General features: G+C 53.4%; 1 protein-coding gene across 1 annotated transcript in view; it reads left to right on the top strand.

The window, feature by feature from the left end:
- Positions 1 to 6,001, top strand: part of FAM174B (family with sequence similarity 174 member B) — a 34,070-nt gene extending 28,069 nt beyond the window's left edge. Inside the window, exon 3 of the mRNA XM_053223595.1 lies at positions 5,413 to 6,001. Within this exon, the coding sequence (XP_053079570.1) occupies positions 5,413 to 5,416 (4 nt within the window). The 3' untranslated portion in view covers positions 5,417 to 6,001. The remainder of the gene's footprint in view (positions 1 to 5,412) is intronic.
- Positions 6,002 to 13,757: the final 7,756 nt, after the last annotated feature.

Raw genomic sequence — 13,757 nt, 5'->3', positions numbered from 1 at the left:
ATCAGCCAGGCAGGAAATGGAGAGAAGGTGGCCAGGGCTTCCTGACTTCTGTGCGTAGCCCTCTTTTTAGGCTCCTGGGCAACTGGGATGTTCAAGTCCATGAGATAAGACCTCCAACGTTTAGGGCCAGATGGGGCGGGGGCGTGGAGGGAAACAAAGTCTGTGGAAATGTGTTCCCCGTTCTGTCCTTAAAAAGGCTAATTAGAGGAAATAAATGACGGCTAACCGGAGTACAGAGAACCCTGGGGCTTTGGAATGGTTCCATGTTTCCAAAGGCGTTTGAACCCTGGCTGTGTGTGCTTTGAGCTTGGTTGGCCTGGCGTGCGGCTGTGGCTGATGTTCTGGGTCTTTGTGCATCCCCACTTTCCTACAGGAGACCCCTGTGACACCCGTTGGGCGTGTCCCCTGGTGGCGAGGCAGGTGCCACCCTTCCTCCAGGTTGTCTGTAGGTGGTAGTGGCGGCTGTGACACGTGGGGTGCAAAGGTGGGTGCTGGGAGCTGGGGAGACCCACTGCTCCTCCCGCCCAAGCTTGCATGCTACGTCCCTCTGCTTCTTAGGTTTGGAAAAGATGTGGCCTGTGGGAATCCAGGCATGCATTCTACAAGTGCCCGCCTCCCACCCTCTTGTGAATAGAGCTTCCTGTGGGAATCTCATTAGAAAGCCATGAGCTTTCCGCTGGGATGCCAAGCGCTGTGCCTGGCATCTTGTCTTTGGAACAAAGGGCATTAGGTGGCTGTTTGCAGCAAGAGGCCCCTGGAGGCAAGGCTGGGAGCAGGAGAAAGCAGATTGACTTACTTGTGCTAGACTGAGCCTGGGGCTCAGAGTCCTGGGCACCTTATGGAAGTTGCTAAGCACAGAGTAGTGACTTAAAAAAATGTTTTTTTTTAATGTTTACTTATTTTTGAGAGAGAGAGAGAGAGAGTTGGGGAAGGACAGAGAGAGGGAAGGAGACAGAATCTGAAGCAGGCCCCAGGCTCCTAGCTGTCAGCACAGAGCCCGATGCGGGGCTTAAACTCATGGACCGTAAGATCATGGCCTGAGCTGAAGTCAGATGCTTAATGGACTGAACCACCCAGGTGCCCCAGAGCAGTGACTTCTTGAAGGTTGGGCTCAAATGGCCCTTCTGTTCCCTGCTTCCTCGTCTTCTGGAACGAAGGTTCTAGAGTGAGGAACGAAGCTGTTAGGAGCATCAACATGTGGGCAGCTGTGGGGGCAATGGGGTATGGTGAGCTTCTGAGGCCGGGAAGGAATCAGCGACCCACAGGTTCCCCTGAGGATGCCAGAGTAACCTACCTGGACCTCAGACAACAGCAGGGGGTCACCCCCCTACCTGCTTGGACGATGCTCTGCCAGCCCTCTTCTGTACAGGCTGAGCTTCTGTCTGAAAGACGGGCATGTCAGAGGACGTTTCTATTTCTTTGAAGAGCAGTATTGGCCATCTGGGGGCAGTCCTCCGCTAAGGTATCATGCACCGTAAAACTATTTGAGTTTTAGGTCTCTGAGCAGAGAACCTATACCAACAGGAATTTGCATGGCGATGAGAATTTACCACTAAGTGAATGTGACTTGTCTCCTGCCTACACACATGTACACACACACACACACACATACACACACCAGAGCTTATAGGGCTACAGAAGAATCAAGTGAAAAGAACAAAGGAAAAAAAAACCCACGAAACAACCCAAAACCTAGCACAAATAATCTTAGCAATGTTTTTGCAAAAGCTGGCCACATTGTTTGGTTGCTCCTTACTGTGGTTGGTGTCCTGGATGAAAGTGGGAGCACGGTTGACATGCAGTGGTGGTCCTCGCCTCACCTCCCTGAGGTGTCCTGGACCGCTGTGCAGAGAGGTCGGCTGCTAGGTGCTCACAGGTACAGAGATGCAACACCCTGTGTGTTGAGGGTTCTTCTTTTTTAAAATGTTATTTATTCTTGGGGGGTGGGGGCAGTGAGAGAGGGAGACACAGAGTCCGAAGCAGGCTCCAGGCCCTGAGCTGTCAGCACGGAGCCCCATGCAGGACTCGAACCCACAAACCCTGAGATCATGACCTGAGCCGGAAGTCGGATGCTTCACTGGCTGAGCCACCCAGGCGCCCCGAGGGCTTTTTTCTGCTGACAGACAAAGCACAGGACACAGACAGGTTGGGACATGCTCTTCGCCTTCTCCGGGATGGTTATAACCCAGTGTCGTTGCACAGGATGCTTGGAGGTTTGAAAGGAATAAGCATGGGGTATGGAGCCCAAATGTGTCTTCACTTCTCAGGGAGCTGCCAGGGAGGGTGGGGGGCTCAGCTCTGAGACTCTCCCGGGTTTCTCTTCTTGATGAAGCAGGAGTGTTGTTAGCAGTTTGGCTGTTCTGGGGGAGAGAAAGAGGCTGAGAGAGTCCTTCTAGAAATCTCTGCGCATCCCCCACCTCTGTGTGTCCGGCTCACGAGCCTGCTAATTCCATTCACTGTGAGTGAGGTTGGGTGAACCTGGCCTGTGCCCCAGGAGCTTGTGCTGAGCCCGGGGCAGGGGTTGGGGAGGGACAGCCAGAAACCTGGGCACCGCTGGGAGGAAAGAACGGGGTGCTGTGGACAGCCAGGAGGGTTACCTTGCCGGGGCAGGAAGCTCTTTCCAGAGGAGGTGAAGCTCATGGTGGGTTTGAAAGGAAGCAGCCCAAGGCGGACTGAGGGGCGGGGAGGAGTGAGGGGGAGAGTCGACAGCATGTGTGATGTGTGTGGGTTTGCGCGAGTGGAGGGAGAGCCAGGGAAGCTGTAGCCGTGAGCTTATCCCCCACCCCACGGGGCCCTCTGGGGGAGAACCCCAAATCTGCATGGCCTTGGGGAGGCAGGGAGATGAAACAGAGAGCCCTAGTGTCCGTGTCCACGGTCCCTGGAGCTTCCCGAGTCACAGCGTCACCGGAGAGTCTGAAGCCAACCCCACGGCCCAGACTTGTGATGGGGAGAGCTGGTGACCCCCCTGAGGGCGATCGCAGGCACCCAGGGTGACTGCTCCCCTCTGGAGGTGTGTGTAAACTCTTGTTTCCTTTCCCCCCGTCCCACTGTGCTGTGGAGGAGCTGAGTAGTTGTGCAGAGCGTGGTGATTCATGGGGGGCCCCCTGCGCCCGCCCCGTCCCACTCCGTCCTTTGAGCACATTTATTCTATAAGTACAGGGGTGTTCGCGGCTGCCCGGGGGCGTGGGCACAGACAGGGGCCTGGCGGACGACCCTGGGTGTGGTCTCGCGGCATCCCTGAGATGTATGTCCCCGGATCAGAAGGTGAGTCTCCGGCCTGTGTGCCCTACGTGAAGTCCGTGCCTCTGTGACTCCTCATGCTCTGCTCCTCCCAGATTCAGCAGGCCAGCGCTCAAGTCTGCTCCCCTTCCTAGGCACGGCCGCTTCGGGGGAGCCATTGGGAATCCAGTCCCTTCACTCGGGTCCCTTTCTTGGTCTTTGGAAGCTTTGAAAGCTCGGTCCCCAGTCCCTTGGCCCCCCTACATTGAACCCGCGGTGGATGTAGCCTGACTCTTGTGGGAGGGGGGCAGCCCCGGTGGGTGTCTTTACATCTGAGGTCCTCAGTCTGCATCTGCAGAGTGGGGTGAGCATCTGGGCTCCGTGGATGTCACTTGGGGGAGATTAGCTCCCACTCCCCAGCCCAAGGGAGGAGGGCACATGTGGATGCTGGAAAAAAGCCACCCTGCACAGATTGGACACGGCTGTGGCAACTTGTCTTTTCCGCCCACCAGTCTGCTGCGTAGGGTATCCTCGTGGCCAATATGAGTGTATCTTTGTGTTTTTTCTTTTTTTAAAAGTGTATTTTTTATTTAAGAGAGACAGTGGGGGTGAGGTAGAGAGAGAGAGGAGAGGGAGAATCCCAAGCAGGCTCTGTGCTGTCAGTACAGAGCCCAGTGTGGGGCTCAAAGTCGTGAACTGTGAGATCACAACCTGAGCTGAAATCAAGACTCAGATGCTTAACCAACTTAGCCACCCAGGAGCCCCTGGTTTTTTCTTTTTTCTTGAAAGCTTTTGTTAAATAATTTCAAGCCTAAAAAAAGTTGCAAAAACAAAAATAGTATACTCTTTTTTAAAACATTTTTTTGTTAATGTTTATTTTGGAGAGAGAGACAGAACTCAAGTGGGGGAGGGGCAGAGAGCAAGGGAGACAGAGAATCTGAAGCAGGCTCCAGGCTCTGAGCTGTCAGCACAGAGCCCAATGCGGGACTTGAAGTCTCTGTGAGATCATGACCTGAGCCGAAGTCGGATGCTCAACCGACTGAGCCACCCAGGTGCTCCCCAAAATAGTATACTCTTTACCCAAATTTTCCTGGTATAATGTTTCACCTCAGTCGCCTTATGATGGCTCTGTGTGTGTGTACATACAGATTTTTTTTTTTCCTGAACCATTTGAGGGTAAGTTACATATATCATGTTCCTTTCTGGCAAATACTTAAGTGTGTATTTCCTAAAAATAGGATGTTTGTTATCTTTTAGAAAATAGTTACCTGATGATGATAATATTTATATTTGGGGTCATGTAACATTATGAAAAGAAATTCATTATTTTGTAAATTCTCCTAAATCCCCACTATTTTTACATGTATGATTTTTTGATGCCCATGATCAAACATGAGCAGAGGACATTGGTGGCTCTGACCTCACAGATTTTCCCTCCTCTCCTGAGTCTCTTTGGATGATGTCTTGAGTGGATTTAGTTTCCAGGCTTTCTTTCACTCCTGGTATTGTGGTTGGTGCCGGGGGTTTAAAGATGAGTGAGCTCAGACATGGGTCTTGCCTACAAGGAGCCCCCAGCCTAAGCAAGAGCCAGACGTGAATCAGATAATTGCATAAACCAGGGATTTGCAAACTATGGCCCATGGGCTAAATATGGCTGCCTGCCTGGTTTTGGCACAGCTCGTGAGCCAAGAATGATTTTTACTGGTTGAAAAAGAATTAAAAGAAGGCTACCATTTCATGACCTGTAAAAATTTGCAAATAAAATCTCAGTGTCCACAAATAAAGTTTTATTGGAGCACAGCCATGCTCAAGCATGTTTCTATTATCCACAGTGGCTTTTGTTCCACAGGGGTGGAGTTGAGTAGTTGCCACAGAGAATGTAGGGCCCACAAAGTTGAAAATGTTTACTGTCTGGATTTCGACAGAAAAATTTTGTGGAGCCCTGGAGTAAACACCAGTAGCACTGCTAGGAAGGAGGAGTACAAGGAGAAAAGCAGCTCTGTACTAGGGGGTCTGCATGGGGAGCTAGGATCCTGAGCGAGGAGCTGAAGGGACAGAAGGAGTTACCTTCCAGATAGCATGTTCAAAGGTCCTGTGGTTGGGTGAGTGTGGCCTATGGGATGGAGACTGTGAGGGTCAGAATGGATGCAGGGTTCTGCCGAGAGCATTGACTGGTTCTTCTTTTTCTTTTAGGTAAAATCTATATCCAGCATGTTGGCACCCTGTGGAACATTGTTCAGCTGCAGCCTGGGATGTGAAGGATCTGGAAGCTGTCTTGTCTGAGATGTTGAAACCAAAACAAACACTATGAAACTCTGGCACAGTTGTGTGTGTCGCACATCAGCTCAGAATATCACTGCAGGAGAGTCGCCTCTGCTACCCTCTGGATGCCCCTTTAAAATGTCACCCTGTCTTCCTCAAGAGGGTTTTTGCCTTGCTATGGGGCAAGGGATAGAAACATTTTGACTTAAAAAAAGTAACTTTAAGGCAACTGTTCACAAAAGTAAAGAGATCAGAAGTTAACAGGAACCTAAAAAAAAAAAAAAAAAGCCTAGAGGATATTCAGCTTCTAATTTCTGATATTCTGCTCTCCTGGATCTACGACATTCTAGACATCTGACCCTTCAGTGGTCTTTTGGGCTTGGCCAAGTTCTGGCCTTTGGTGACAGCTATGTGAAAGTTCAAAGTTGAAATGTTTAGAGCCAGCCAGCCCTAGCAGAAATATACTGGTGTTTGTGGCTCCTTTTCTCTCCTTTTTCAAAAAAAGGGTCCAGCAGAATTAGACATAGCTAGTTCACAAAGAATTTTGTGTATCAGGGAAAAACCTATATGTATGTGCGTGTATGCGTACATGTGTGTGCACACGCGTGTGCACATGTGAAATAACTTCTCCCTTTCTGGGAGGAAAAGACAGCACGAGGCAGCCTTTGGTTAGTAACATCCTCCGTGTGTTTCTCTGCCCTGTTCTACACTGTTGGGGCTTGGAAATGTAATTTTAGAAAATCACCGTGGTGATTCAGAGGGATGGGGATTTGGTTGCCTGAAAAAGGCACAGTGTCGGGGACCACGTTTGAAGTTGTTCTAGGCCAGGCTGGACCGGACACCCACCGGGACCCAGGAGGTGACAGCAGGAAGGCCCCTCCTGAAGGTGTGGATCAGGGGTTTTGGGGGGGCTGGCTCGTTTCAGAGCTGTGTGCCCAGACATGTGCTGGCTTCCGGAAACAGGGCCTTGGGCTGACCTCTCCGGTGGATGGAGACCTTCCGTCTTGCTCTTTTCCCGAGGTTGAGATTAGCTGCTTGAGCAGTGCCTTTGGGGCTCTGGGATTCTGTTCTCTCTGGAGAGGGGTTTTGCGTTTTCTATCCCCTCTCTTCTGGCATTCTGCAGGGTTCGTGCACTTGGCCTGCTTATGGCCTGTACCACTGCTGTGGGTGAAAACTGTAGCCGTTTCTGACTCGCCTGTTCTCAGGTTATTCAGTTTCCGGAGAAGGGCTGTCAGGGTCCAAGGGTTCCCCAGGCCCTGGCTGTCGGGACGGTGCGATGGCCTCTGCAGGAGAGAGGGGGGTGTCTGGGGAGACTGCTGGGGCAAGGGCGTGGTGCAGAGCCTGCCTGTACAACCAGCTGTGCCTCTGTTCCCTCTTTCGCACGTCCTTTGTTGACTTTCCTCCTGCTCTTCTCCGCCCTGTTTGTCCCTGGGGCGGGCCTGCTTCACCTCTCCCCCCACAGGGTACTCGAGGGCCAGAGCGGTGACTCAGTGGGACCGGCGCCTAGCAGCTGTGTGCCCTCTGAACCTTGGGACTGGAACCCTGTGCGGGGAAGCCGGATTCTTCCGCCTTACACAGAAACCCTCGTGCCGCCTTCCAGGTGCCTTTCACCGGGCCTGGCAGGCGTGGCCGCCAGGAATGACCTTCCAAATTCCAGAGCTGCAGCGCTGCAGGCTTTTAAATAAAAACAAATTAAAAAACAAACAAACGAAAAAACGACCCTTTTGGCATGACCCATGCATGCGTCGGTTTGTTGCGTTGGATGTTTTCTAAGCCGGAGGCCAGCGAGGTGCCTTCTGGTGATCAGGGGCGCGGGCACAAGGCCTGGAGGAGGGCAGAGGCGGAGGGCTAAGGGGGAGGCACCTGGTGCTGGTGGTTTAGGGAAAAGCTGAGAACGGGAATGGTGCTGGGGGAGAGGCGGGCGTGCGGTGTTTGTGCACATACGTGTAGGCACATCTGGTCATTTCCTGGGAGCTGCCGTGGGGATTTTGGAGAATCTTGGGGGTGTCTCCAGGGAAGAGAGTGTCAGAACGTGCTGGCTTGTTATTGCCTCCTACCTACCTGGCTTGGAGGGGCAGGAACGGGCCAAGTCCAGGCTGGGTCCGCCTGCCCGAGTGAGCGCCGGGAAGGAAAGCTGGCTATTTGCTTCCGTCCTCACGTGGTGTCCTTAGACGTTCTGGAGAAGCTGGGGCGGGGGGGGGGTGGTCTGCCCTGCTCTTCACGTCTCTTGCAGCTGCAGTCGTCCGGGGCGGTTCTTTCTCCCAGCAGGGCTGCAGGGAAGGTGCCGTGGCGGAGGGTCTCCTGTGGGGTAGGGTCCTGTGGGCACCCAGGGAGGGGCCGGGCTGGGGGTGCGGAGAGGAGGCGTGTTCCAGAGTTGGCAGGAGGCCCCCAGGGTTGGCCGACACCTCACCTAACCTTCTATTTTGGGGGATTCAGTTGGGGATCAACCCCCGCAGTGCGCCCCCTTCTACACAAAGAAAACCTGCCCTTCCCAGTGTGCCGTCGGTACCTACAGAAAGCATGAAGGGAAAGGAGACTCATAATTATCAACCCCTTCCCTCTACCGCCCATGTGTGCTGTCCTGAACGTAGTCATTATATGGCTGTTCTCACGTTGTGGCCAGGGCCGGGGGCGGAGGGTGGTGTGCGGGAAAGTTTGGGGCGTTGTTGCAAAATGACGTGTTGTGACGAATTGGCACATCGTCCCTGAAAGTCTTGTCTCCCCTCCCTGCCCTGTTCAGTGGGATTCCTGTGTTTGGATACCATTTAAGTGCGATCAGGGGGAGAGGATCCAGAAGAGCAAGATCCGAGGGAATAGGGTGTGCCCATGCCCCAGACCTGCCGGTGAGACTGTGGCAACCATGTCAGCAGAGTGGACATTGGTGGTATCATTTCCTGAAGAGGGAAGGGGAGGGGAGGAGAGAAGGGAGGAGGGAGAAGGGAGAAAGGAGTTGGAGAAAAGGGGAGGGCAGGGCAGGGGAGGGGACTCGGCACCGGGCAGTCCTCCCTGGTAGAGTCGCCTGCAGCCACTTCCCCCCTGCACACCTCTTCCCAGGGCCCCGGAACCGTGAATTTGCAGGACCCAGTATTCCGTACATTTCTCCCCACTAACAGTTCCCTGGGTCTTCTGAGGGCTCGGGGTTAGGTCTTGTCTTAGGCAATTAGGTGGTTTCATCCTGTGAAACCACCAGGGCCAGGGGTGAGTGAGCTCTGGGGCCTGGGGAGGTGTCTGCTGCAGCCCCCCCCTTCACCCAGTGCAGACAAAGGGTCTCCCCCAGGAAGCCCCCCAGATGGCTCCTGCTGAGAAATGTGGGGGCCAGGGCTGACCTTGGGCCTGGTGGTGCTGGCATCTTGAAATGTTCTTGTGATTTTATGAGTGAATTCAAGAGCACTTGATGTGGACTCAAGGGCACACACACACAGTAGTGAAAACAGGGTCTATTTTGCATGATTTTGGGGAACCAGACAGACTCAGGTGGTTGTGAGCCATACCCTATATTGTTACCCGAGTCTTTGGTCCACCAAGTAGCTGGCTGTGGGTCTCCTTGTAAAGTATACTCAAAATGTGTGCCTGGTGAGGTGAAGGGCGCCTGGGTGGCTCGGTCGGTTAAACATCAGACTCTTGGTTTTGGCTCAGGTCATGATCTCACAGGTTCACGGGTTCGAGCCCCGCATCTGGCTCTGCACTGACAGTGTGGAGCCTGCTTGGGACTCTCTCTTTCCTCTCTCTCTGCCCTCCCCCACTCGCGTGGTCTTCATATCTCTCAAAATAAATAAACTTAAAAAAAAACGTGCTGAGGTGAAACACTGTTGGGTCTTTTCTGGGTGTGGTTGGTTGGCTTATCTGCAAGCTCCGTCCTCCTGGGGATGGGCTTTCCAGGAGCTTTGCGCACAGGACAGGAGCACAGAGAGCTCTAGGGTGTTGGCAAAGCAGGGGGCCTGGAGTCTTGGCCTCGTTGTTTAACCTCCAGCCTGTCCTGGGAGCTGGGGGCAGGTAGGCGTGTGTGGGGTTCTCCTCACAGTCTGCAGGAAGACCAGCTGAGGCGTTGAGCGTGGTGTGGCGGGGTTGGGGACTGGAAGGAGGATTGGGAGGCAGACGGACGCACCCCAGTGCGATTCCTGGCCTGGCTGCTGACCAGCTGGGGGATCCTGGCCTCACTCCTCTCAACGGCCATATGAGAGCAAAGCTCCTCTGATTGTTGTGATCAAAGGAATGATCTAGCAAAGCGCACACTGCAGGTGCCTGGCACAGAGTCACTCAAGACAATGTCGCTGCTGCCAGCCACGTCACCAGAGGCGTTCGAGTCCCTCCTGTGGGCCAGGTGCGTTTGCATCCACTCTCTTGTTCAGTTCTTTGGAGAGTCCTTTCTGCAGGTGTCCTTCCTGGAACCCACTTGGGGTTCCGCTGTCCTTCCCACGGACCCTGGGCTGTTCCCATCCAGAGCCACACCTCCTCCTCCCGGGATCCCCGTTGGAAAACAAGTCTCCTGTTGGCCTAGTGCCTTAACAGCCTGGGAGTGCGGCCAACCACGTGGGGAGCCTGGGGATGGTCTTGGTCTTCTAGAGGACCAGGATCAGGAAGGTCTTGTCACTGCGGGGTCTGCTGGTTAAAGGGGACAGATCTTGGGCTGTGAGTCTCCTGGGCTCTCTAGCACTTTCCCCTGAGGGAAGGAGGCAGGGAGCTTCTCTTCAGAGGCCATTGCAGCTTACTCGCGGGATGGCCTAAGACGTCTGAACTCTGGGTCAAGAACACTGAAAGGCACACGTCCCAATAGGCACCCCACACTCTGGAAGGCCCCCTTCTGTCTGTGGCCTCTTCACGGGCCCATGACCTTCCCTTTTCAGATCTCACGGTTGAATTCTCTGCCTCAATGTCCCTGGCTTCCGGGCATCCTGCCTGGGCCCCTGGTGTGCCTACACCTTGGCTGAGCAGCTAGGGATGGGGGTGTGCAGGCTGCAGTGTCCACAGGTGTGCACAGGGCCCCTCACGATGCAGACCAGGCAGGGATGCAAGGGAAGGGGAACAGGCTGGGGGCCGGGACCCTCTGCTGAAATCCTGACCTGGATGCAGCAGATGTCGGCAGCGGGTGGGCCCAGTCTGGGGGACTGACACCGGCTGTGCATCGGGGAAAACTGTGTGTGTGGTCTCCATCCTTGTTGTGAGCGTTGTTGTGCGACATGAGAACCAATGGCGGGGAGACCAGCGGACGCCCACACGTGATGACGAGGCTGCTCTGGGTGCCCGTGCCGTTAGGATGGACCATTTGCTAGATTGGAGTCGGGTTCTCAAGGGATCTTCCCAGTCTCCTTTTTTTTTTTTTTTTGGGAATCAAATCAAAGATGTAGTAGGGTTGTGCTTTGATATTGCCACTGTTTTGAGATAGCGTTGTTTTTCTTTATAATGACTCTCTCACTATAAGATGTGAGACCATTATTGATTCAGCTGGCCTTGACATCAGCCCTTGTTTTCTGATGCCCTCACTCTCCCTCCCAAGTCCCTCGAGGTCTTGGAGGGCAGCTGTGTACTTTTCTTTCCTTATTTTACTTGGAATCACTATCCGTGGAAATAATTGCTGGGCATGTTATGGAATAGAAAGTGAAGAACAACGGAGTTGTATGCTATAGAAATGGGATCATCTCATTTTCATTTGAAAGCTACCCCAGGGGCACATTGCTCTGCCTCGAGAATCCCTCCACGTTCACCCCTCGCTCGTGGAGAGGCTGCAAGGTCAGGCAGGCCAGCCTGGGGATGCCCAGCACCTAGCTTGGACCCTTTGGCTGAGGCAGCTGCCCACACCGTGTGTGTGTGTGTGTGTGTGTGTGTGTGTGTGTGTGAGGGGTGGGGGAGGGAGGGAGAGAGAGATTTGAATGAGATAAGGTGCATGTGGTGGGTGCCTGATAAATGTGTCATTGTATTACCTGTGCAGCGGGTGTTCAGGGAGCCACAAGGCACGATGGGGGGTCTGCTGGGCCACGGAGGTGAACGGTCCAGACATGCTTCTGTCTTGGAAGGCTGGTAGAGTAGAAGGAAGCGGTTGGCACACAGAGCCCCACCTTGGCCACCCTCTGCTTTACTAAGACATCTGCAACACCAGAGCATCAGCTACTATTGGTCGTGCTTTAAACAGCTTCTAGACGCCGTCTTGCGAGCTCAGGCTCTGGAGCCAGACTCGAGTCCTGGTTCTAATATTTACCAGCCACGGGACCTCGGGGGCACTGCTCTGACCTCCCCACAAGCCCCTCTGCTCATCTGTAAAAGGGGCACAGTAGCACCCGCCTCCTCGGGGTGCTGCAAAGTGGGCGTGTCATCAGCACTAATGTGTTCATGTGTCTGGCACCACTCAAGTAGCTTCTGGTATCCTTTCTGCTCCACAAGCTAGGAACCCGAAGTATGGTAGTGGACGTGCCCAGGTCCAAAGCCCCGAGTGCTGTGCAAAGTGCTGCGTCGCTACCCGGTGCTGGGTCTCAGTCCCAGCCCGGGAGGCCACGTTCCAACCAGGGCCTGCTGCCTGGAGGTCCCGCTGCAGCCACACGGTTCCAGAGGCCCAGAGAGGGTGCGGGCCCCTAGGGCTCTCCTGAGGCCGCTTTCTTTCCCCCTGGGCAGGGCGTTCGTGGCCACAGGTGCTCATGCTTGGGACAGTGGGGTCCACAGGTGTAGCACCTGGGCAGAGGGGAGAAGGGAGGGTGGGGTGGGGACTGGAGGGTCTGTCTTTACTTGGAAAATCCAGCTCCTCCTCTGGGATGAGAGTGATTTCCTAAAAGCAGAATGAGTTCAGCCTTGGGGACGCAAAGTAGGTTGGAAGGAAGATCGGACCCGGGTAGGGTGTCTTCTTCCTTAACGTCTCCCTCTCTCCATCCTTGCCATGGGCCTTTCAGGGCAGCCGACCTCAGGGTGAGACTGGTCCATCATCCCAAGGGATCCCACAGCCCCCAGGGGTACTACTTTCTTTCTCGAGGGGCATGCCTATTCCTCAGATGTGGGGGTCTTGCCCAGAATCCAGCTACTCTGTTCCATATCTTTTCTGAGCATTTGGGAACTTGTGGATCATGTTTTCCAGTATTGGCTCTGGAACATGTGGCCACCATATAGACATCACCTAGCGCCAGTGTCTTCTCGACTCACCTAAAATAGGACTTGGAATGTTATGAGAAAACATTTCAGAACGACTTAAATAGAATTTTGATAAAAAGTGGATTTATTATAAAAGTGATTTAAAAAAAAATTGGTGACATTTTGGAAGACAGGTAATTGAAAAGGAGGCAAAATAAGTTAGCCAGAGAATAGTAACCCTCGACATTTCGGTTGTGTTTTCCTCTGAATTTACCCCTGTCTCCTCCCCTCCCCCACTTCTTCCCTTCTCTCTTTCCCTTCCCTTCCTTCCCTTCCTCTACCCTCCTCTTCATTCCTTTCTGGCTCCTCCTCTCCCCTCCCTCCCTCCTCACTCCCCTCTTCCCTTTCCCTTCCTTCCTTCCTTCCCTCCATCCATCATTTATCCACTCATCATTTGCAAACATTTACTGAATGCCCACTTATGCCAGGCTCTGTGTTAGTTGGGAGGTTCAAGAAGTTGAGTCTAGAGAAAGACCAGATCTAGGACTTCCGGGATGATGGAGAAGAAAGGGCTGTGACAGGCACTGGGGGCTGGGGTGGGGACTCAGAAGCCCTGACAAGGGAGGGACCAGCTCTGCTTGGATGATGAGTGACCTCTGGACTTGTGTGGGGGTGACCTTCACATTCTTCTTTACAACATTGTGGCATAGCACTGGATTTTTGCACTCAGTATTATGAGCATTTTTGGTGCTGCTATTATGAGCATTTCTGGCATCTGTAAATATTTAAGACAATTATTTATTTAAAAAATGTTAATGTTTATTTTTGAGAGAGAGAGAGAGAGAGCATGTGCGCAAGAATGGGAGAGGGGCAGAGAGAGAGAGGGAGACATAGAATCTGAAGCAGCTCCAGGCTCCAAGCTGTCAGCACAGAGCCCGATGCAGGGCTTGAATTCACTTGACTGTGAGATCGTGACCTGAGCTGAAGTTGGACGCTCAACCGACTGAGCCACCCAGGCGCCCCTAGACTCAATATGATGAGTGTTTCCGGTGCGTTCGTAAATAGTTAAGACAATTGTTTAAATGGGAGCCTTAGAATTGGATTTTGTAGGATTGCCACCGAGTGACCCTGTCCCTAACCTCCATTGGCTGAGGAGGGGAGAGGCCCCAGCACCAGGTACAGGGAGTGAGGCCTCTGGGGTCTGCACTGGCCCCCAAGTGGAGCCC

Source organism: Acinonyx jubatus, chromosome B3 (genome assembly GCF_027475565.1).
Source record: "Acinonyx jubatus isolate Ajub_Pintada_27869175 chromosome B3, VMU_Ajub_asm_v1.0, whole genome shotgun sequence".
NCBI lineage: Eukaryota > Metazoa > Chordata > Mammalia > Carnivora > Felidae > Acinonyx > Acinonyx jubatus.
This window is presented reverse-complemented; position numbering and strand designations above follow the sequence as displayed.